Here is a 25399-nt window from a genome sequence, read left to right as displayed (position 1 = left end):
ATGCGGCCTGGTGGCCAAGTGGCCACGGCCTGGTAGTGGGCCATGGCCCACAGGTTGGGGACCCCTGCTATAGATCATGTTACAGCAATCCAGCATGGAAATAACCAAGCCATGAGTGACTATGAGCATTTATTTTGCTAAATAAATCATTCAGACTTAGTTTAAATTTTATTAATATTCATCCTCTTTTTCTGCCAATACTGAAAATTGAAAACTGAATATTGTATTAATATTAATATATAGTAAAATTAGTATTAGAATTTTAGTAAATTGCAATAAATAGAGTTAACATTCGCCATCTGTTTTGCAGTCCACGTGGAGACCATAAAGCAAATGTAGGTTTAAATCTGAAATTCAATAAGAGGAATGAAGAAGTCCCTGGCTACACTAAAAAAGTTGGAAATGAATGGATGTACTCCTCTGCAGTGCAACAGTTTCTAGCTGAATATTTAGAAAGGTAAGCTTAAAATTTGTTGTGGACTTGTGTGTTTATCCTTGTGATTGATAATGTTTTATAGCATTATTATAGGGAGCTTTGTTGGATCCAGCTAACAGTCTATTGAAGCATTCTCTTTATTTCATCTATTTAGAAACCTAAATATCGTTTCTCCCTAGCAACTGGCCTCTTAATCTTACTGGCTTTGATTTTGGGTTTAGCTATTTATGGTTTATTCTATATATTTATTTTTTCAGTTTGTATGACTGCTTAGTCACTTAGATTCCAGGTAATTAATAGCCAATTAAAAAGAAAAATAACTAAATAAAAGACATATTGTGCCAAAATTATGTATTCTTTTTTCAAAACAATGTTGATTCCCAGACTTCACCAATTTTGAGGATAGTACATTTCATAGTTTGATAATGTACCAGAGAACAAGTGACTGCTTGCATCATATTTTCAGAGATATTTCCTTATCAGATTCCTCAATGTCTTCAACATTGGCAAAGCTTCTAATGTACTGCCTTCACTGGAAAAACAGATATGATCAAAGATGTCCTGCCTTGAAAATAGCCCCTACTGAACTGTATATCATAGTCAAACATCAGCACAGGACATGTTTTATGATAATTTGTATTATGCCATAAACAGTTTTATGATTATTTTTATGTCATAAAAGGTTTTAAAATTGGCCAAATTTCAGTTCTATTGGCCCTGAATTTTGGATGCATTCTGTAAGTTAGCCCATTTGAGGTATGTACCTTGGTTCAAATGTTTTGCCCTACGATAAACCATTTTGTTGCTAGAGGAATCAAAGTTTTAGTATCCCAAAGGTGCTTTTTCAGGAGGCAGCTGGACTTTCTTGTTTTTCTTTGAAGACTTCTTGGATGAGAAGCTAAATGTCTTCAAAGAAAAACAAGAAAGTCCAGTTGCCTCATGAAAAAGCACCTTTGGGATAACTGTGACCTGGATGACGGAAAATCCCCCTAAACAAAATTTTAGTAGTATATTGACTGGATGAAGAAATATTTTAAATTAATTTTAAAACTTTCCTTATGTGAATATAGTGGATTATTCCTTGGGTACTATACTACCATTATGTGTGATAGAAAACTGTATCCATATCTTTCACATCATGAAAGTTACATGATTGCTTCTGCATTATACTGGAAAAAACATCTGTAACTTTTTTAAAAGTTACATATCTGTGTTACATTAGTGTTTCAGTGCAAAGCATATGCAATTTATTTTTCAGGGTACCAGAACTTTTTACTTACTTAGCCAAAAATAATCCAGAAGATATATTTTATGAAGATGACATTTGGCCTGGTGAAGAGGAGAATGGGTATGTAGTTCATATTTTTTGATAGATTAGTAAATAAGTAGATAAATCTTCTGATCAAGGAGGAACAATTTCATGCAGTATTCTTTCATGGTTGTAGGCTGTCTAGTTACTATCAAGCAGTCAAAATACTATTTGTCAGGTATTTGGGGGGGCTCGCAAAGACTAAGTCCAGTTATTAAAGTTGGTTGCACAATCAGTGAGATGATTAGATTGGATTTGATATTTTTATCGAATCCTTCCCAAGGACTAGGGATAGGCAGATCTTGTTTGATAATGCTGAAGATATTGTCACAGGATGTAAGCTGTTCCAAGTAAAGCTACCTTTGCAATTGACTGGTAGTGATTTTGTCAATGCCAGTAATGTTCAAATGATGCTCGAGGTGTTTCTGAATTATTATTATTGTTTCCAATTACAAAATGTCAAAACCTGCTTTTGTTATTTTATTTCAAAATGGTGCTTCATGGTGAAAAGGGAATGAGAAATGATCTCATGGCTGTATTGTGTGTTCAGTGGCAGGAGTATACATATATGGAATATTTAAAATATGAATACTTTAGAAATACTTTAGTCCAGTTGCCTTTTGAAAAAGCATATTTGGGACAACCATGACCTGGATGACTGAGAATCTCCATAGACAAAGCTAAAGGGATGTGGGTAAGCTCCATTCAAAAGTGTATTGCACCCAATAGCAGCCATTTCCATATACAGAAAAGTGTTAAATGTAAAATAAAGCAGAAAGCCAAAATGGATGCTGCAGAGTCATCAAAGTACAGCCTGCCATTGTAGGTGTCTTAAATGTATTGATCTTAGTCACTCTACATCTTTACCCCTTAGGCTGAGATCCACAGGTTCATGTTTGTTGAGATTACATACATGGTTATTAAAAGTTAGGTAATGACTGCCTTCTTTCAAGTATCGTCCACTTTAATTTTCATTTGCTGCAGATAATGCACTTGTAGAGAGAGATTGGAAGAGGATTTTGTTCAAGGCCCCATTTATTTGATGAAATGGAGATTTTCTATATTTGTTTTAAATTGCAAAGTTTAGAATTTTAAGGTATAATGAACTTGGACAAATTCAATACTGTATCTTAAGTCTACACTACAAGTTTTGTCACTGGGTCTGATTTCTGAAATATTTTTGCACTTTGCTGCAATCATTTGGATTAATCCCTTTCTAGTATTATGTTGAACTAATTGGCACCATATCTGTGTTTATTTGAAGAATATATTAATTCCAGACATACTTTTTGTCTCTTAAGAACACTATTGTTATTTTGAAAACATATAATCTAGATCCAAGGAATTATAGGGCTTGTAGAGGTTTTTTCTTTTTGCCCTATTTTGTGGCATAGAACAAATGGTTACCAGTAATAAAATTATATCTACCAAACAAAATAATTGGATTATAATTTTCAGATTTGCTTTGACAGCTTTGATGTAATTTTTAAGCTTTGGGGCAATGCTTATATCTATTTTTCTTACATTAGGACATATTAAAAAACAAATCTTTATAATACATAATAATTTGCCACTTGATAATATTTACATGTTGACTGTATCAGATTTTACATCTTGATGATTATTAATATGGAATAATTTTTAATATAGTGCTGAGAAGGTTCAAGAAATCATGTCATGGCTAAAGACTCATCCTGTCAGTACACTCTCACGTTCATCTTGTGATTTGCAAATTCTGGATGCAGCTATCATTGAAAAGATTGAAGAAGAAATAGACAAATGCAAGGTACATAAAATATTGTCTAAATGATCTCATACTTATCACAGTATATTGTAATTAGGTTTCAAATGTCATTTACATTGCTATTAGAATGTTGTACATTATGTATATTTGAGTGTAATTTTGGACTATAAAGCAATAAAAAAGTCAATTTAAAAAAATAAAGCATGCAGGAGATCTTACCAGCTTACCAGATAACTTACTTGTTTATATATAGATAATCTATATTACCCACCTCAGGGGTCCCCAACCTCCGGTCCGTGGACTGGCATTGGGCTGCGGCATGCCAGGAACTGGGCTGCGCAAACAAGTGAAGCCCCATCTGTGGGATGCAGGCAGCATGCTAAACCACGCCCCTTCTGGTGTGCTGAAAAACCTCTGTCCACGGAACTGGTCCCTGGTACCCAAAAGGTTGGGGGCCTCTGAGCCACCTTAATTTAGATAAATTTTGAATAGAGTTTACCATTCATGAAGTCACATACATCTAAGGTTATACTGAAGGTTTTGTTTATAGGGTTCATCTCTGTTCTGCTCTTGTTGGGTTATGTTCCTTTATACTCAGTTATGTAGATCAGTATTTGATGTTGGAGAATTCTAAACAAGAGAATAGAACCATTACATTGGTTATATCGTGTGATTGTCTCTCAATACAATATTTGGAATGGGAATGAATAAATATTTTTATATAAAGATCATATTTTTCATGGATTATCCATTAAGACCTGTGTAATAAGAGCTGTTACATAACTCCTGAATTTATCTTACAGAATGGTTTTAAAATTAGGTTGAGCGATACACATTAAGCTAAGGAATATAGATAGATTCACTATCAGTGTTATCATTTATGTGGGCTACAATATATGACTTTTTAACTTTGTAAGGCAATAATAATCTATGAATGATTTCATCCAATTATTTTTTCTTTTTTTAGCAAAGAAAAAGTAATAAGAAAGTGCGTGTGACAGTGAAACCTCACTTATTATACAGAGTAAGTTTAATATAACTATAGTTGCATGGGGATTTTTGGTAAAGGCAGTAGCAAATCAATTTCCTGTTGCCAAGAAAGAAACATGAATGTATCATGTAATCATCAAGAGTTAAGCTTGACTCAAGGGAGGCTTCATGTTTGATACCAGCTTCCTCTTTTTTTCCTCCATTTTACATATTGTAAAACGGGTCCCCAACCCCCGGTCTGTGGACCAATACCGGGTCGCGGCATGCCAGCAACTGGTCTGCACAAACAAGCAAAGCCCCATTTGCAGGATGCAGGCAGCACACAAAATCACGCATCCTCCGGTCCGTGGAAAAACCTCTCTCCACGGAACCGGTCCCTGGTGCCCAAAAGGTTGGGGACCTCTGTTGTAAAATTAATAAACAAGGTATGTAAAAAAATGGCAATGCTGGTTCGATGGTGTAGATCAGTGGTTCTCAACCTTCCTAATGCCGCGACCCTTTAATACAGTTCCCCATGTTGTGGTGACCCCCAACCATAAAATTATTTTCGTTGCTACTTCTTAACTATAATTTTGCTACTGTTATGAATCGTAATGTAAATATCTGATATGCAGGATGTATTTTCATTGTTACAAATTGAACATTATTAAAGCATAGTGATTAATCACAAAAACAATATGTAATTATATATTGTGAAATATTTATTTCTAATTACAAATAAATGAAATTTTGTCTTGAAGCAAAACACACACACAACACACACACATACACAAACACATTTTCCTGGCTCTGGTGCCAACCCTTCCAGACCTGAGTGGAGGCCCTCAAAGAAACTTTCCCTTGCCTACCTGGCTCACCACCTGGGAGAAGGCGGCTGTCGGATCCGGGGTGAAAAGGCTTGGAGGCAGCAGAAGGAGCCCTGCCACCAGCCCGAGCAACTCGCGTGGCCCCAGCGCTGCCTCCATCTTGGGAACTGCGCATTAAAACTAAGTGAAACATCAACAAAGCAAGAGGTGGCGACGAGTCGAGCAGAAGCTGGGAGGAATCCAGTGGGGCCGAGGAGGAAACAGCCAGGAAGGATGCAATACAAGCCGAGATGTCGAGCAGGGACGAGGTGTTTCCAGGGTCTGGGTACGGAAAAGGCGGCATAGCAGTGATTTCCCTTCGGTGGACGCCTCAGGAGTTGAAGACAACTCATTTAGTGTCTTGGTTCCTAAGACCCTCGGAAATATGTGTTTTCCGATGGTCTTAGCCGACCCCTGTGAAAGGGTCGTTCGACCCCCAAAGGGATCACGACCCACAGGTTGAGAACCGCTGGTGTAGATGAACCTTACTATATTTTCTGCTGGCCGGATTTAGAGTCTGATTACTTTCTACTGAGAAAGCATCCTGCATCATAAGATCATTATAGTGAACAGAACATTACATGATTATTTAATCTTTTCATTTTAATAAAATTGCACAAAGAATTAATACCCAACAGGCATATATAACTACTTTTACTCTATATTATATTCATATTTAGGTATTTTTGCTTTAATTTAAATCTTTGGTTTTATTAGCCTTTAGAACAACAACATGGAATTTTACCAGATCAAGATGCAGAATATCGATTGTTTGATCGTGTTGTGAATGTGAGAGAGAACTTTTCTGTTCCCCTTGGACTCCGTGGTACTATAATAGGAATTAAAGGAGGTACGGCTGAATTTCTTTTTAGCTTTTGATAATCCTGCCTTTGATTTGTGAATGATTTCTATGTTTAAAAAATGCTGATTACTATCAACTGATATTTATCCAAAATTACTGAAGTTAAAAAGATAGATCTTTTTGTTGGTTTTAATGAGCTAAATTCAAAATTCTATGTGGGGCTTGTCTATACTTTCCTTGGTATTCTTGGAGAGTCACCTGAATTACACGGGCTGCAGTTGAGCATAAGAATTTGTCTGCACCAAATGGCCTTTGCTGTTTTATTGCAGTACCCTGCACCATAGTTCAAGCTATTTTAAAGGGCCTCTAGACCTTTCAAAATGTAGAATTTTGGGGACAGGAAAGAATTGGAAAGCTGTTTTACAAATGACGTTTCATACATATACTTTGGATCCAAAGAAATGACATAATGGTTTTGTTTGCATATTGTGTGGCCACTGCTGTTAATCTTTTTTAAAACATAATGTCTGCACTATACATCAGCCCTTGTTTATTGGGGAATGGAGTAGGCAACTGTGATTGGATGAGTTGTTATAGAAAAACAAATCTATAGTGCTTTTGTAGCACTTAGAACTAATGAACATTTGGGCACATGTTTCTACAGTATAACCAAACGTGGGGAAGCCCTAACTATATTAATTTGTTATTTGCATAAAATATAAGAAAAACACATTGCTATCAGTTGTCTTCTTTGATTATTTTTTTTCTTGTTTTGGAAGGCTGAGAATGTGCATTAGCTCACATAACATTGTCTTTGTACATATTCTCATTTTAAAAACACCATGACTTTGGTGGTATTTCTCTAATAAGACTGAAACTACTTTAAAGCTCATTGACGCACATGTCAATAATACAGAAATCATCAACAGATTATTTCAAGATGTGAGACAGAGGCAACCTCCATTCCCATTACACAAAATTCTTATTTCATTTAAACCAATTTATTTTAACTTAGTGTTGTGGACTATAACTTCATCAAGAAGGCCAGAAAAATTCTTACAATGGGTGCATAGTCAGCACCAGAGTGTACAGGGAAGAAATATTATGATTTTGTTCATGCACATAAAAAAAAATTAAAAAGTGAGCTGCTGAAAACCAAATCTGATGGCATGCTTTGGCACAGCTGTGGGAATTATAAAAATAAATCAAAGAATTCTTCCTCTGGATTATAACACCTCATTAGTCATAATATTTGAAAATTCTGGGATTTCTAATACAAATCATTTGGAGGGAACCATATTGATGAAGATGGTCTAAGTCAGGGGTTCCCAACCTGTGGGCTGCTGCCCACTACTGGGCCGTGGCCTATTGGCCATCGAGCCGCATGAGTGGCTGGTCGGTGTGTGCTTGTGTGCACACGTGCACAGTCCCACTCGTGCCAGCATCACTGGTGTTCATGGCCCCACTCACGCGAGCATCACCAGCATTCTCGGTCCCACTCACATGAGCATCGCCGGTTTGTGGCTTCACTCACGTGAGCAATAGATGTTCATGCATATGCACATGAGCGCACACACATTTACCTCTCCCACAAAACCATCCCTTCTTTCCCCCCTCCCCCCACTTCAGGTCACCAACCCCAAAAGGTTGGGAAACTCTGATCTAAGTAGTCAGCTATATTGTCCAGGAAGGGAAGCCAGTATAGAGGACGGTCCTGAAAATTCTTAATTGGTAGCTCTAGAGATAAATACAATGGTCTTTGAATATGGAAATTGTAGTAATAAGCAATAATATTTTTTCTCTAGCAATTTCACATTTGATGATATTGCTTACAATGTATATTTTCTTTAGCTAGCAGAGAATCTGATGTGCTGTATGAAGTACTGTTTGATGAAGAATTTCATGGAGGTTTGACAATAAGGTTTGTTGCAGACAATTGCTTGTTTTTCTTAAGTGTTCAATAGAACCTCAGAAACAAAATAATTGTGTTAAGAAGGTAACACTAAAAATATTTTTTCTAGTAATTGTGTTCTTTATTATCTATTTTATTGTCATTGTAAATTTATAAACTTTCATTTTATTGATGAGAAATAGAGATCAAAAACACCTCCATCCAGCCATTCACTCAACCGCATAAAACTGGGTCTGAAGTGTGTTAATCAAGTTCATTTTATGTTCCATCCAAAATATTAAATATTTATATTCTATAAATATTTTAATATATAGTTTGAAATTATATGAATAATACCATGACAAAGTTGTTTTCCTTTCCTTTCTTTCATTAGGAGTTCACCTTCCAGAGGATACCGTATACCAGCTTGTGCCTTAATTAACATCTCTTATGGCTATCGAACTGAAACAGGAAGTCAGAAGTTAACAGCTATAGTTAAGCCACAGCCAGCTGTGAGTTCCTACAACTCATATTTATCTGAATCCTTTTCTGTATCTTCCCAAAAAGCACAGCTAGGAGGCCTCAATCATTCTCCTCGTTCTCTCTTTGTTCCAACTCAAGTAAGTGTGAATTCAGTTACCCAGTTGTATCGTAAAAATAAAGATATTGTTATTCTCTTAACGCTAGTAAAAGCATAGCTAAATTTGAACAAGGCTTAATAATTGTCATAATAATTAGCGGAGCTGGTTTGGTGTAGTGGTTAAGGTACTAGGCTAGCCATGAGTTCTAGTCTTGCCTTAGGTATGAAGCCAGCTGTGACCTTGTGCCATTCACTCACTCTCTCTCTGTCAGACCTTGGAAGCAGGCCAGGGCAAAGTGCTTCAGAAATCTTGCCAAGAAAATTGCAGGGACTTTTCCAGGTATTTGCCTGGAATCAAGTGCAAAACAAACAACCCTGACCCAAAGGAGCACACACCCACACAAACACACAAAAGAATAGTTAATGCAGATTTATCCAGACTTTATATATGATAAAAGGAGGAAATGATAGTTCTTGTTTTTTTAATAAACTTTATTAGAAGTTTGAAAACAGAATAAAAACTAACATCACCAAATATCTAGAATGAAAAAAGGAAAGAATAAAGGAGCAAAGACAAATGTGGAAAAATCGAAGGAAAGAAAAAAGATTGTAAAGAAATGATTTCTGATTTTCTTTTATAGCAATTCATCATCATCATCATCATCATCATCATTTTAGCCATTGTCTATCTCCTGCAGGATGAAAGCCTCTTCCTCATGTTACCAACCAATACGGTTCTGAGCTTTTGCCAATTGGGCTCACAATAACTTGCTGATGTCATCGATCCACCTTGTTTTAGGTCTCTTTCGTGTATGCTTTTTATCAAGTGGGATCCATTCTATGACTGCCTTGGTTTAGCTGCCATTCAATTCTTCTTGCTATGTGACCAACCCATTTCCATTTAAATTCTTTTACTCTCTGGATGATATTGTATATTTTTGTTCTCTAATCCATATGCAAGTCTTTCTATTTTGTCTTGTAATGCCAAGCATGTTCCATGGCTCTTTGCGCCACTCATAGTTTTTGTATCGATTGAAAACTTTTCTCTTCAGGCATAGGGGGAGGTTGTTTTTGAAAATTATGCTTAGCTTGCTAAGTCATAGAATGGATCCCACTTCATAAAAAGCATCCACGAAAGAGATCATATTGGTTGGAAACATACAGAAGAGGCCTTCATCCTGCAGTGGATAGACAATGGCTAAAATGATGATGATGATGATGATGATGATGATGATGATATAAATGCAGCAATAGTATATGCCCAAGGAAGGAAATAATTCTTAGATGTGCCTTGAGCACTTTAGTTATTGGTGTATATATCAGAGAAGTTGATTTTTACATGTATTTGAAATTCTGTTCCATAATATTATCAAAAGAAACAAAATAAATAATGTCCCATAACAGTTATTGTTAAAGTTGTTGAGTATATATTGTTGGCCTGTTAATTTATAGTACTATGTAAGAAAAAAATAGCTGTTTGTGTAATATTTTAAATAAATGGAAAAATTGGAAAGTTATTCTGTTTTATTTCTTAATCTATTATCCAGCAATTGAATGGAAGACAGCACTATAGTATCAAAGCAGAAAAGCAGGGCAATTCCAGTTCTCAGCATAAAGTAACCTATACAAGTAACCATCAGAAATGTAAAGTAAGTCCTTTTATCCGCTACCTTTGGGTAAATGGTTTTGGGTTGTGTAGGAAGTCGGTTTAGGGTTTGTCAGTTAGCTTATACTAAAATAAGTAGTAAAGTGAAAAAAGATTATATATTATTTGGTACATTTGTATTTTTCAGTATTCTTAAGATACATGATGACATAATACATTAAAATCAATTTCTAAATAAGATAATCATAAGCTAAAGTAATGCAAATGAAATAAATAACTTCAAGCAAATGCAATAAATTGGACACATATTCCAAAATATAGCCAGTTGGAATAAATTCAAGAAAAGTACAACATATTTTAAAAGATGTGAAGAAATGTGTTTATGTAAAAAAAAATTGTTTAATAAATATATAATGCTGTCTGTCTCCCCAAGGCACACTTTTATGTTTATGAGTACTGAATGACCTGTGATTTATACATCAAATTATCTAAACGTTGATGAGATTATTCCAAAATTAATGAAATCTTAATCTTATTTTATTTATTATTTATTAATTAGTTGAATTAAACCAATTCCTTATGGCAGGGCTTTTCAACCTTTTCAGAGATTTGTACCACTTTTAGGACATGACAATATTAGAGTACCACCAGTGCTTAGCAAGGTATCAAAAACTTGATGACTAAAAAAAGGGGGGGGGATTTTGGGTTTTACTGGTTAGATTCATTTGTTGTTATAGAAATGGCTAGTTTATAATATGGAAAAGTAAAAAGTTAATGCTTCCTTCTACTGCAACAGAGGAAGTCAGAAGTCAATGCCTTTTCTTTTGTTTTTTCCTTCTCCCCCTCACTTTTCCCTTTTTCTCTCAACCTTCGCTTGCAAAAGCCCCCCCCACACACACACTTTGCTCGCAAAAGCCTCCGCTAGCTGTCACTCACTCCTCCATCTTTCAAAGGCGTCTCACTTGGTCTCTCCCTTCCTCCCTCCCTCATCTCTTTCAAAGGCTTCTCGCTCAGTCTGTCCCCCACTCACTCCCGTCTCTTTCAAAGGCCTCTCACTCGGTCCCTCCCTCCCTCCCCGTCTCTTTCAAAGGCCTCTTGCTCGGTCTCTCCCCCACTCACTCCTCCGTCTCTTTCAAAGGCCTCTCACTCAGTCTCTTTCCCCACTCACTCCTTCATCTCTTTCAAAGGCCTCTCACTCAGTCTCTCCCTCCCTCCCTCCCTCCCCCATCTCTTTCAAAGGCCTCTCACTCTGTCTCTCCCCCACTCACTCCCCGTCTCTTTCAAAGGCCGCTCGGTCTCTCACTCACTCCTCCGTCGCTTCTAAAGGCCACTTGCTCACTCTTTCGCTCCGTCACTCCTCCGTCGCTTCCAAAGACGGCTTGCTCACTCATTCTCACTTACTGCCCCGTCGCTTCCAAAGGTCGCTTGCTCTCTTTTTCTCACTCACTGCCCCGTCGCTTCCAAAGGCCGCTCGCTCGCTTGCTCTGTCGCTTCAAAGACCGCTCGCTCGCTCACTCACTGACCCATCGCGTCCAAAGGCTGCTTGCTCACTCACTCTCTCTCACTGCCCCGTCGCTTCCAAAGGCCACTTCATGGCTCGCTCTCACTCACTGCCCTGTCGCTTCCAAAGTCTGATTGCTCACTCGCTGTCTCACTCACTGCCCTGTTGCTTCCAAAGGCCATTTACTCTCTGTCTCACTCACTGCCCCGTCGCTTCCAAAGGCTGCTTGCTCACTCGCTGTCTCACTCACTGCCCTGTCGCTTCCAAAGGCTACTTACTCACTCTCTCTCACTCACTCAATGCCCCATCACTTTCAAAGGCGGCTCGCTCACTCACTGCCCTGTCGCTTCCAAAGGCTGCTTGCTCGCTCGCTCACTCATTGCCTCGTCGCTTCCAAAATCCGCTTACTCACTGCCCCATTGCTTCCAAAGGCTTTTTTTGCTCGCTCTCCTCATCGATTCACTAACAAAAGCCTCTTCTCTCTCTCCGTGTTTTTTTTCTTCCTCTCCCGCCAAAACCTGCTCCTTTCATAGCTTCTCCTCTCTCCGCCCTCCTCCTCCTTTTCCCTTCCGGGTGCGCCGGAAGCTCCAATCAGCCTGCAGCCGTGCGTGCAGATCTTGGGGCTTTTGCCGAGCCCTGAAGCTCCAGCTGATCTCCTCCAGGCCTGCGTGGCGCCACTTTAGATCGTTCCTTCCCCCGCTACACTTGGCTAGGGGTCACCTACCACCTGCCAGGTGCTAAAGTACCACCTTATGGTACTTTATGCCTTATGGTATCTCCATAAAATCAATTCTACAATATAACTTGTTTCTTGTTCGCATTGCAGTGCCATAGTAAATGACAGTTTGACAACCTATGATAAAAAAAGTATAGATCAGATTTAATTTTTCTTCCATTTATTTCAGTGAATCTTCTTTAGCTAAACAGAATTACTATGTATTCTTAAAAATGGAATAGGATGGACTAAGAAATTTCCAATTTCTCATTTAGTTGATAAAGTCATGGCAGCTCAGAATCAGAACAGAGTTTTTATTTTTTTTAAAAAAAAAGGATCCTTCCAATTCCCAAAAGTTTAGAATGAAATAGCAACAGGGGTAATAATAGCTAGCTGTGAACCAGTTTACTTTTAGAAATAATGGGAGATAGAAAACAATTGGGAGATTGTACTGTATGGTACTAAACAGAGTTGAAAAGCACAAATGAGAAATTCATGGAAGCTGAGAGTTTCTATATAAAAGAGGAGAGGATTGATCTTGTGGATCAAGGCCCTGGGACATGACTCTGTCTTGGAAATGGAGGGAAAAAATGTAAAAATCCTCTTGGTGTAGAATTTAGTACTGTCTCTGCAAAACAATATAGTAATACTCCATTATGGGGCAACTGTTCATGAAAAGATGAGAACATGTCTTCACTTCTATCTTTTTAAATGTGAATGGCTACTGTATTCACTGAAGCAACTAAGATATATGCCTGCACTTTAAATTGCTACTTTGTTGAAACTTAAGGCATGACTAGTTTTTGTGATAATGGAAAAAAATCATATGACTCCAGATTTTTTTCCTGCAATATGTTTTCATGGCAGTTTCAATTTTATTTGTTTTCTTTTTCTTTCCTAGCAAGCCCACAATAAAAAAGATGATGAATTTTGCAACATTTGGCAATCATTGCAGAACCCTGGAAAGTCTCAGCCTTCCCCACAAAATAAGGATGATGTGGTTAGTATATGTAAAAAGGGCCAATTTTATTTGTACCAATCTTATATGGCATGTTAATGATCACACCCAAAAAGAGGATAAGGCCAAAGAATAAAAGAAGAGGAGGGGTTTTCTAAGAAAAGTATAAATATTTACCAAAATAAATAAATCAAGCAGTGACTAGCTATAAAGAAATCCAGAAGGGTATGAAAGCCTTAGCAGACAAAGTATGTACTTGCATATATTCAATTGCCACCATTGCCCAATGGGGTAAATATGGACCAGTTGCCGAGTACCCAAAATGCGGTCATGTGACTGTGGGGTTAATCACAGTTGTTGGAACTTCAAAGCCAGATCGTAAATATTTTGAAGGAAGGTCATTAAGCAATTTGTCTTAAGTCAAGGACTACCTGTATCTTTGTCTCACTCCTTTGCCAAATTGAAACCAATCAGTTTCACCATATTCCATCTGGGTAGTGGTTTCCAAGTCAGTTTTATATAAGGACAATGTGATGTTCTGGGATTTTCATCTTTATAAGCACAATCCATAGCTTGACACGAAATCAAAGGCCTTTCTATAACCAACAAAGCACATACTAAGGTTTTTTTTTGTATTTTTGGCTGTCTCAGTTGAGCAGCAACAGCATCTCATGTTCTTCAGCCTTTTCTAAGGCCAGCTTGAATATTTCACTAGCCATGGAGACTCTGTGTTGATAATCCTAAACAACTTGCTAGGATGTAAAATTAAACACATTGTATGATAGTTTTAATGACAGTTAAATACAGTTCAAAGACTGAATATTTCTGAAAGTCTTGCAATATACATCTAATATATATTTCCTAAATATTTATTTTTCAACTTTTTCTGATCTTTATTTCTTTCAGGGAGCTAGAAACTGCCTCCAATATGCCAAAGTGCTCTGCACTAAATTTCAATGATAAAACATAGGAAATTGGGGGGGGGAAGAGAGACGGTTCTTCTGCAGACCATAGATTACCCTTTCATGTTTTATATATTCTAAAGTATGTGGTCTATGCAAAATCTTACTCTTGCAAAATCTGATTTTCTAGGATGAAGTTTTTTTACCTCAATATGTAAAATTCGGTACCAATAGTAGGTCCTGCAAACCAGGTTTCAATGAGAATAGCTTTAAAAGCCAGCAAAAAGCCCAGGACTCGTTTAGAAAATGTAAGTACTGTAGAGTGTAACTTCTTTAACTTACTTTAAATATTTTTTAACTTTTAAATATAGGAATCCTGTTTTGAAAAGAGCCTCACTGAATCCTGTGTCAAAAGAAGTTTAAATCCATAGTCCATGACTGTGGATTTTAATTCTTCAAAATTCTCCCATGAACGGCACTTTTGAAGTTTTCCACTGCAACTTTGCATCCTGATTCTATCTTTCATAGTACAATATCTGAATAGATAAACCATGAAGGAAGCTAGGAAAAATATATTGAGTTATGTGAAGAAAGCTCACTGTTCTACTTAACAATTAATCTTACTACAATTAATGGATTTGTTTTTAGTAGACACATACAGAAATTTTCTTTTTCATTGTATTTTTACTCTTTAAACTGGTTGTATGAATTTTTCAGTTCAAGCCAAAGAAGATTCTAAAGAGCCAAGAAATGAAGGTCAAATACAAAAAATATCCAACAAACTGGTAATTATCTTTCTGCTTGCATATGACTACACATAATTGTACTTTTGTTATTTATTTATTTATTTAACTTTCGTTAGGTCTTTTATGGAAGTCATTTCAGAATTTTATTATTAAGCAGATTTGTGATAAGCAATATAGTATTACTTAACAAAAGCTATTCCAGTATTTTCCTTTATGCAGATTATAACATAAGTTAGAAATTTGTGGTCCCCAAAATGGCATCTGGATGACTCCTGAATTTCACGAAATGGTTGGAATATGAAAGGATTACAATTTCACAGTATTTTAATATTCCCCCTCATACACACACTTTTGCAAGATGTCAACATGTTTTAACATTTTGTAGTTATTCCTAGTAATTTAGAAATTACTTTGTCATTTACTCCAAGACCAATAGTAATCTCTAGGTTACAGATTAAGAATCATTTGTCTTCAGTTTGACCACTGGGCCTTATAGAAATATGAAGAGTGATCCCAATCACTATATAAGTCTGCAAAACCAAGGAACCTTTAATATGGTTTCCTGAACAGCACTATCCCTAACATCATTTTGGGCTGCATGGTCCTTCACCAAGAACAGGAAGCAAGTAAAATATCCCTCTAAACCTGCTGCTAAAGTTGTTGAAAGTGCCTCTTGTATCCTCTTGAAGACTCACTGAGGCTGCTCTGAGGTCTTCCCATGTCATTTCAGTATGTATGTGCATACCTAAAAGATACTTGCATGAAGACTTCAAGCAGCGAATTTGGAAGACTGTTTTCTGAACCATTCACCCTCCTCGTGTGTATAGTTGTAGATGAGTCATTACAGAATGTTTAAAAATTATTTGAACAACTTATGCTTGATTTTAAAATATTGGTAGTTGTTTTTAGGAGAATTATTTTGCAATATTTTCATATATAAGAATCAATTTAATGAAAAAACTTTTATTAAATTGCAGAATTTTGCAGATGTAAGTAAGAGTAATATAAAGCTTCTGAAGAGAAATGAAGGCTCAAATACACAAATAGAACAAAAATCTGCAGTTCATGATCCCAGTATAACTGCAAAGGTAGGAAATGGCTGTCTAAAAAGAAATATATATATATGACTATATCCTGGAAAGAAACAGTTTTATTAATCCATAACGAAAAGCTGGGAAATTCTGCCACCCTCCATTTGTTGTTGGACAACAATTCCACTTTATCTTCACAATTGGCCATGATTAACTGGGGTTGATGGGAATGTGTGGATCAACATCTGGAAACTATAAATTCCTGTTCTTGCCAAAGTAGTTAAATACTGCATTTATTTTTGTTTGTTGCTGTTTCTCTATAGAATTACATTTATGCTGATAACATAATCATTAGGAAAGCTCTGAACATGAAGTGATATTGGCCCCTATCTGCCTTTCTTAAATATAAATCAGAGTATGACTTGATTGCCCATGAGATGGATGCCTTTTATATCAGTGGCCCATTGGAATGTTAATTTGACAAGATTGTTGAGTTAATAAATGACACAAAAATTAGAAATTGCTTACATGGGATATTTATTAATTTTGCCCAGGACTCAGGATGGGTAGATAATCAATAAAAACAACACAATGAAACAATCATTAAAAAAACCCATAACTCCAAAACAAAAACACATAAAGTGCCAGGAAAACCTATTTAACAGATCATACCATAAACCAAGGGTTGAAAAGCAGGCAGGGTTGGGGGCCAGCCAAATCTCAGGGAGAATGCTATTTATTATACCAGTTCTTACATTGCTTTTGTTTTATAAACTTCTTACCACTTTCTGATGTTCTCATCAACTCGATTCAAACCTGACTTTATTGGCCCTCTCCTTCTCCTCGTGCCATTCACTGTTCATTTGCTTTGTTATTTGATTTTCATTCATTTTCTCCTTATGATCAAGACACCTGTTGTTTGATTGTAAACTTCACCAAACTACTATTAGTGTAGGGTGGTTGTGGATTCACCCACACTGCTAGTGCTGGATGAGTTCAACCTCACCTATCAAGTCTTCTTGGAGGTTCATGGCTACTATGACAAACATGGACTTGTCCCAGGTCATCACTGTCCCAACTTATGTGTCTGATCACTGTTTAGGTGTAGTGTTCATCTTGGACCAACTATATCATGATTTGATTCTAGAGGACTTTTTCATAAATCTATTGGCCAAAGGCAGATCAATTTCCTGACAGTGAAAAGGAACTGCCAAACTTTGAAAGAAGGAGGGACTTATTGAGATGCCCCAGATTTTTGATGGATTTAGCAGGCTTTCTGAGAACACTTGAAGAGTTTCCCAATGATCTGAAATTTTTTTACTAGTCTCTGGAATATAGAGAAACCTGGGTGCCAGTAGGCCTTGTCCACTGATCCTCTGACATTTCTTTGTTCACTAAGGAACTCCAGGAAATGAAACGGGTGAGGAGATATCTAAAATGACACTGGCAGAAACAAGCAAATGTAACCAGACATATAAGATGTCTACTCTATGGCCATAAGAGTGGCAAAATTATTTTTCTATTCTTATTGCTTTCCTGAAATATTAGCTAGCTGCACTATTCAAAATATACCAGACTGCAATGGTATGTGGATTAACCTTGGAAGATAGGAGCAAGAGACATAGCCTAGACCAGGAGTAGGCAACCTTGGCTCTTTTATGACTTGTGGACTTCAATACCCAGAATTCCTGAACCAGCCATGCTGACTCAGGAATTCTGTGAGTTGAAGTCCACAAGTCATAAAAGAGCCAAGGTTGCCTACCCCTGGCCTAGACAATGCTCTGATAAACAAAATTTGAGTCTGAAGGGGGGTGGGATACAGAAAACATCTCAGAAGGGACTCTAGTTTTCAAGAGAGTAAAAGTAAGGAAGGTGAAAGATACTTTCAAACTTGCAAAAATTCTGTTACTCTTTTACAGTGAAGATAGTATTACTACTCATGGTTGGTACTTCTTGTCTTGACTACCTCAAAGGGCTTACCCAAACCCTTTAGGGGAAGGGCTTCAAGATTCAGTCATCCTAAGTTATGATCATCTGTCTGAGCAGTTTGTGGATAAATTTGGTTCTCATTCCTATTCCATGGAGTGTAACATACAGTTGTCACCAACATATAAATTATTTTCATATACACTCACAAGTGAAATCAGTTGATAATTCGTGGTATCCATTTTAGTCCCTTTATTTATAATTAAGCACATACTTCATTTTGATGCATGTATTTATCAATTTTTCAGAGACACCTCAGAGAGATTTATTATTTCTTTCATCCTTATGGGGTTTTTTTTGGCTCTTATGTTCCAAGGCATAATTTTCTGCATGTCATGGGCATCAGCAGATGAGCCCATAGATCTGTATCATCCATCAAGGCTTTTACAAAATGCCTTTTTGTACTACACATAAGAGAAAAAAATCACTTGAATACAACAGAGAGAATCCAAAGAAGCTTTTCTAAGACCGCAGAAAAGTCAGGGCTTGTTTTCATTTGAAAACAATGGCACAACTGCCTTTTAGTGGATAACCAACAGGTTCCATTAAAAATACAAAAAACAGTGAACTATGTTACCAGCCCTAGTTGTAGCTTTCCTTGCTTACAGTAAAGATGGTTTCAGCCAGTTTTGGCACATTTGGACTTGTATGCCAAAGCAAACTAAAGTCCATTTTTATCTCAAGCATATTCCTGCTAATTTTATGCAGGCTAGGATCTTTTCATTTATACACTACTGCTACCCAACAAAATGTTGCCTGTATCAAACAAAATTGTAGATGGATGCAGTACATATAGTCCTTAGGTTACAATGGCAATTGGGACTGGAATTTCATTACGCAGTCATAAAGTACAATGTCACATGATCGTGGGCAGACACTACAGAGTACAAGATCCCCATGCCATCCATTGGGGAAGAAAGTGGCAGGAGTGACTTGTGAACTCTGCCAACTTCCCCATTGAATTTGCTTGTGGGAAGCCTGGAAAGGTTGCAAATAGTGACCCCATGACTGTGAGACACTGCAAGTGTAATTGCGGCTGGTTACCAAGTGCCTGAATTTGATCACATGAATTGCGGGGACATTGTGATGGCCACAATTTCAAGTACTGATCATAACTGAACAAGTGGTCATAACCCAAGGATTACCTCTATACTGACACACTGAGGATGCTTTATATGTATAAAATGGTTCTACTTTTGACACACATTCGGAAGGTTGAGAGCAGAAAAAATATCTTCTGCAAACTCTGTATAGGCATTAGGAAGGGCATTAGGCCAGTAAACCCTCAGCTCCAGTGGTGGTATTCGAATATGTGAACAACCAGTTCTCTGTGTGGATGCCGCTTCCAAAAGTCCATTCTGGGCTTGGGCAACAAAAAATTAGCTACCGGTTCTGCCGAACTGGTGCAAACTGACTGAATCCCACCACTGCTCAGCTCCATCCAGTCGCCCCGACTCTACTCCTAATTAAGGAACTACAGGGTTGTAAAAAGGAGTTTTTTTATAGCATCTAGAGTAAACAAGGTCACTTACATGTTTAAAACAATAAGATCAGCATATTAGAAGTTTTATAATGGATTGTTGTTAAATTGTCCCTAAATGTGGTTTACTAAAAACACTTAACCTTGTTGAGAATGCATATTTGTTGTGCATCCTTCCAAGTACAGCCTCTTCACTATCCTATTGAAGAAGATAACAAACATTGTAGTGAATAGTACAAACAACAGGTATGCTTAGAATCAAAATGGGTTTAGTTTTGAATTTGAAGAAAAATCCTGTTACAAATTAGCTGAGTTTTATCAGAGTCCAGAATAAGCCATTTATTCTCTTCTTTTTCACTATAAATCTGTAATAGCAGAGTGGGTAGCAACTATGCTAAGTTGTATAAGTAGGCTAACATGGCAGAAAAATTGGTAAAATATTATTTTTAAAACACACTCAAACTTTTGAATGTATTTAATAAGAACCTTCTATGTAATATTTAAATATCATTAATTTTACATACTGTATGCCTCTAACTATATCTTTATCTGCTTCTTAGAATGGGTCAGAACTTGGAGATATTTTGGCAACTTTAAAAATTTTCAAAGAAAAGGAACAATCGCCTGATTCCACGGAGCCAACAAATGAAGATCATTTATCTCCCCAGTCTTTTGCCATGGTTTGTATATTGGATTGTATTACCCATCAAATTGGAATTTCTTTTGGAATTCTGTTTTTTAAATTAAGATGCTAAATTCCAAGTTATTCTGTATCTGTATATATACACGAACATACATATATGCTTATAATATATTTCTATTTAACTTCATTTTTTAAAGAAAGGAACACAGATGCTCAAAGAAATTTTGAAGATAGATGTTTCTGCCGCTCCAGAAGGAAAGACTCATGAAATTTCACCTTCCACTTGTAAACAGGATTCTTTTGAACCTGCATCACAATGTAGACAACCCCAAAAGATAGGTATGTCTGGTTTATTTTAGTAAATTGAATAGTTGCAGCACATTATAAAATTAATAATTATAATTACTTATAAGCACTTCAAATTAGATTTTTCTTCTTTACCTACAACAAATGTTTTAACATACTGAAAATACTAGTAAGAGTATTTGTTTTTAGAAATTGTTTGTTTGTAAAGAAATACACCTTCAAAAGAAAATTGAACCATTATTATGTATAGACTTTTTGATACTCCAGGATCTGTTATTCTCCTGCTACAGAAGTTGGTCTATTCAAAGACATTTCCTAGCCATCTATGTACCTTTTGAAGGGGCCATCTAAAATAGTGGGAGGACGAGTCTCTGCTAGCAGCAGACCAGTTGTAAATATGTTACATTGAAGCCAGTAAAGCTAAATATTTGGACTTATTCAAAACATTGGTGTTATATATTCATTTTTATATTATGTTTCATTGATAGTGGATTTCATGAATAAATCTAATATTGGAGGGTCACAGAACATTCAGGCCATGGGAAAAGGAAGCCATCCTCCCCTTGGAACAGTATCTACTGCTGTGTCTGAACTTTCTCGTATCTGTTCCCTTGTTGGAATGTTGCAACCAGATTTCTCATTCCTTAGAACCCCACAGGTAACCTTGGAGTTAAATAAATTGGCTGAATAAGTAAATTGTTACTTATTAAAACTGAAAGTAATACTGCCTTTTAACACCCTCTTTACTTGTATAAATCAAAGATTTGCCATTGCATTTGGATTGTATAGGCATATATACTCAACAGAAAGTTGCTTCTACCACCAAAATTGTTTTCAGTGGTGCTTATTTATAGATGGAGTGGATTTCCATGTCTTTGTATCTATCTATCTTTGTATCTATCTATCATCACATTTCTACATTCCTTCCCCATCTTCACCTAAGTGACCCTGGTCAATTTACAATAAAAACATAGGATAGTATAAAAAGCATAAATAAAAACATTCCTTCATTCATTCCCTTCCATCAGGGAAGATGGAATTCCACATCATTAATGAACAAATAGCAGTGGATATAATGGTAAACACTTCTGGAGGCACAAGCAGGAACCTAAACAATTTGCTAGAAATCTGTCCAAGGCAAATTTAGATTTTATTTATTTACTTAAGAAAATGTATATGGCTGTCCAGCTCACTCTCAGTGACTTCAGGAGGCTTACAAAATAAAATTTAGGAGGGAACGCAGATGAAGGGAGGCTTTGTTGAATTCTAATATTATTTATTAAATGCATATGACCACCCATCTAACTGGAAGTGACTCTGGGAGTTGTACAACAATCAAAGAAAAAAAATAGAGTCTCCTACTTGTGCAGGGGGTTGGACTAGATGACCTCCAAGGTCCCTTCCAACTCTATTATCGTTAAAAAATAAAATATTAAATTAAAAATATAGAAACCTCAAGGGATGGAGAGAATGAATATGATAACCACAATAGTGGATCATATGAGCTTATCTCTTTTCGGGGATCCTCTGCCTTAGGCCTCATGACGTAACCAGGTCTTAAGGGATTTCCAGAACATTAAGAGGGATGGAGCTAACTTGACCTGGGGGCCGAGGAGAATGTTCCCTAAGGCAGCACCAAAGCAGAAAAGGCCTGCCTTCTGGGATCCACTAAAATATAAATCCCTAGCAGATGGTACATGCCTCCTTTGCTAGATCTAATGGTGTATTGCAATCTATTTCTGTTTAGTAGAGTTTAGGAAACTATCACAGGACTAAAAGTTAAGCTCTTTACTATTTTTGTTTGCAATATAAGGCAAAAAAGGTATTTATTCATATTACATGTTTCTATTCCATAGACAATGACAGTTTGTCAAGTGAAGTTATCCAATGGCTTATTAGTGCATGGACCTCAGTGCCATTCTCAAAATGAGGCCAAGGAGAAAGCAGCATTTTTTGCTTTACAACAGTTGGTGAGACCATGTTCTAAATGTTCTAAAACTGTTGCATTGCACTGAATTTTTAACATATAATGCTTCTATTTTCTAATGCTGAAAACGTTATCTTTTTCATACAGAGCTCTATTGGGATGAATTTTCCCCTGCCACCGCAGCAACCATTGCCGCCCCCGCCAATGTTTCCAAATTATCAGCCACTGGGAAATCTTATGGCACCTAGATCTATCCCTCCAGTTTTCAGTCAACAACAAACTGGTAAATTTGCTAAATGTTATCTTTTATTTGTTCAGGATGTGAAATCTTTTCCATACAAAAAAATATAGAATCTATTTCCTTCTCTAGACAGTGGCTATTCAAATGATTCAAGCCTCACTTAGTCCTAGTCCAGCGGGGTCGATCGACCATTTCACGGGGGTCGCCAAGCAAGGCTGTCCGCCATTTTTTTTGTCCACCATTTTTTCCCCTTTTCCGGCGGGTGCCTTACCTCCCTTGGGCTGGGCCAGCTGGTGGCCTGCTCCGTCTCTGCCGCTTGCCAGCTACGCCTCGGCGGGCGCAGGGGGCGGAATCACGCATGCGCGGCGCTCCCGGGCAGGGAAAGTCCTCGACTTACGACCGGTTGGGTAGTCCTCGACTTACGACCGGTTTAGTCCTTGACTTACGACCGGTTTAGTCCTCGGCTTATGACTGGTTTAGTCCTCGACTTACGACTGGTTTAGTCCTCGACTTACGACCGGTTTAGTCCTCGACTTACGACCGGTTGGGGGTCGCGGCATTAAAAAGGTTGAGAACCACTGTCCTAGTCCTTTGCAAATGGTCTGGCAAGAATTTATTTACACTTTTCATTTAAGACTGGGGCATGGGAAAAAGAGAAAAGCAGTAGTAGCTCTCCTCATGCCCTTAGTTGATTATACTTAATTGAATGGCGCCCTTGGTAGAAAAACAGTTATTTTGCATTCTTTTTAATATGAAGAAGTGAAATAATGTTCATGAAATAGGTATATTATTGGTTGAAAAAAGTTAATTCTAGGGAGACAAGTTCTACAATAAAAAAAAATAACCAATTGAATAATGTAAAAAAAAGTTAATTATGTTCCTTAAAGCGCCTCTTGCTCTCTAATTAATTTTATAGAGTAAAATAAGAGGCTATAGGGGTTCTGCTGCAGTAACATCAGTTCAGACCTTGCAGTTACCAAATTTATTTAGTGGGTATTATTGAAAACAGACCCACTAAAAACAGTTTAAATAAAAAAATGTTTTTTATTTAATATATCTATATCCCATTGTTTTCACAGCTAATATATTTCCTTCATCATTTCCTGCCTTTGGCTCAGTGCAGTGGGGAACACCAATGCCAGTTCACAACAAATCTTATTACACAGGTTCATATCCTGGAAATGCATATCCTGCAGATATACCAGTTGGTACACATAACCAATTTATACCATTGCAGGTAAGTTTGATAGCAGACAGAATGTATATGTAAGTACATTTTCTGATTTTAGAAAAGTAATTCAGGTTATTGTTTTGTTTTTAGGTAACTAAAAAAACAGCTGCAAACAAAATAAATTTTGAGTCTAAGGAGTTCCAAGCTTCTCTTCAGGATGCACAGTTGAAGAATGATCAGTCAATATCTGACACCACAAAACTGAATTCACTAGATACTTCCTCAGATCCTTTAAGACCCTCTCAAACTGTTCAGTCTGCAGCATCTTTTCAAGAAAAAATGGCATCTCCAAATTCAAGGGTACCTCATAAAAAGTCAACATCAAATGTTTCTAGCAAACGAAAACCCAGAAAATTGGCTGTCAATTTTGGTGCATCGAAATCTTCAGAATAAGTATGGTATACAGAATACTTACCTTTCTATTGTATTATACGAATAAATACAATTTTAAATTTTAATTCTAATCCAAATTATGCTTTTAAATAATATTTTCTGCCTGTTGCATTATTTTTAATACTAATTATGCCCGTTAAAGAACTTTATTTAGTTGATAAAATTAAGGTAGTTACACTAGCCATCTTGCCTAATTTTTTTTTAATGGCTTTTAAACATTAACACAAGAGAGCAGCAATAATATTGATAGTGCTAGAATTGCTTTTTTAAAACTGGAAGTGAGTCTGAAAGAATTATTCCAGATGATTTGTCTCCTTTTTAAAGATTACATAACTTCTACAAACTATTTATATGTAACCATTATTTTATTTCTATATGATTCTTTTAATCTGATACAGTGTGAATAGATTTTAACTATTGTGGCACTGCCAACTTTAAATAAAATTATATCTAGGAATTATACCAAAGCAATGTAACAACTTAAACGTGTCCTAAAATTATTGTACAGGTAGTCCTCAACGTATGACAATTAGGACCAGAACTTCTGTCACTAAGTGATGTGGTCATAAAGTAAGATGTAATTGACTACATTGCTTAATGACTGCAATCCCAGCAGTCCTTGTTCTGTCATTAATCAAGAACTATGGATCATTAAGCGAGTACCCACCCTAGTCCAAACCATCCCGGTCTCTGTCCCTCCCAGCCAAAGTCCCCATAAGGTAACTGGACTGCCTCCAGTTCCCACCCACCTACCTATCTCATACCCAGTTCCTGCCCTTTGGCCGCCCTGCACTCTGCCTTGTGGGGCAGCAAGCAGTCCCAGAACAGCAGGACTGTGCGGCTGTGTGACACACCATGGGAAGCTCAGCCCAGTCCTAGTTAACCTCACCACCCTGCACTAGGAGACCCCTGACACCCTGTGCTCTGCAACCCCCCACTGACCTTCACCATTTTCTTGCTCCTACTGCCAATGAGGTATGCCTAACCTGGCTGCTTGGCTGGGCAGGACTTCAACTGTGTGCGGCAGGGGGAAGGCTCAAGGCAGCCCCTTTGCAAAAAACTTCTCAGCAAAGCTGAGAGGAGGGTTGGAACGGTAAGCTCATTCCTTCCAGAAGCTCTTTACAAAGGGTTGCTTT

At 37.1% G+C, this 25399-nt stretch overlaps 1 protein-coding gene across 1 annotated transcript in view; it reads left to right on the top strand.

Moving 5' to 3' along the window:
* Positions 1–24709, top strand: part of XRN1 (5'-3' exoribonuclease 1) — a 60458-nt gene extending 35749 nt beyond the window's left edge. The window contains exons 25-43 of the mRNA XM_015821095.1: positions 311–457; positions 1695–1784; positions 3396–3531; positions 4457–4513; positions 6042–6174; positions 7978–8047; positions 8412–8637; positions 10145–10246; positions 13321–13419; positions 14470–14587; positions 14997–15064; positions 16003–16113; positions 20083–20202; positions 20363–20504; positions 20960–21129; positions 22328–22441; positions 22546–22681; positions 23719–23876; positions 23961–24709. Of these exons, the coding sequence (XP_015676581.1) occupies positions 311–457; positions 1695–1784; positions 3396–3531; positions 4457–4513; positions 6042–6174; positions 7978–8047; positions 8412–8637; positions 10145–10246; positions 13321–13419; positions 14470–14587; positions 14997–15064; positions 16003–16113; positions 20083–20202; positions 20363–20504; positions 20960–21129; positions 22328–22441; positions 22546–22681; positions 23719–23876; positions 23961–24263 (2500 nt within the window). The 3' untranslated portion in view covers positions 24264–24709. The remainder of the gene's footprint in view (positions 1–310; positions 458–1694; positions 1785–3395; positions 3532–4456; positions 4514–6041; positions 6175–7977; positions 8048–8411; positions 8638–10144; positions 10247–13320; positions 13420–14469; positions 14588–14996; positions 15065–16002; positions 16114–20082; positions 20203–20362; positions 20505–20959; positions 21130–22327; positions 22442–22545; positions 22682–23718; positions 23877–23960) is intronic.
* Positions 24710–25399: the final 690 nt, after the last annotated feature.

This window comes from Protobothrops mucrosquamatus, unplaced genomic scaffold, assembly GCF_001527695.2.
Source record: "Protobothrops mucrosquamatus isolate PMUCROS unplaced genomic scaffold, P.Mucros_1.0 scaffold1251, whole genome shotgun sequence".
Taxonomy (NCBI): Eukaryota; Metazoa; Chordata; class Lepidosauria; order Squamata; family Viperidae; genus Protobothrops; species Protobothrops mucrosquamatus.
This window is presented reverse-complemented; position numbering and strand designations above follow the sequence as displayed.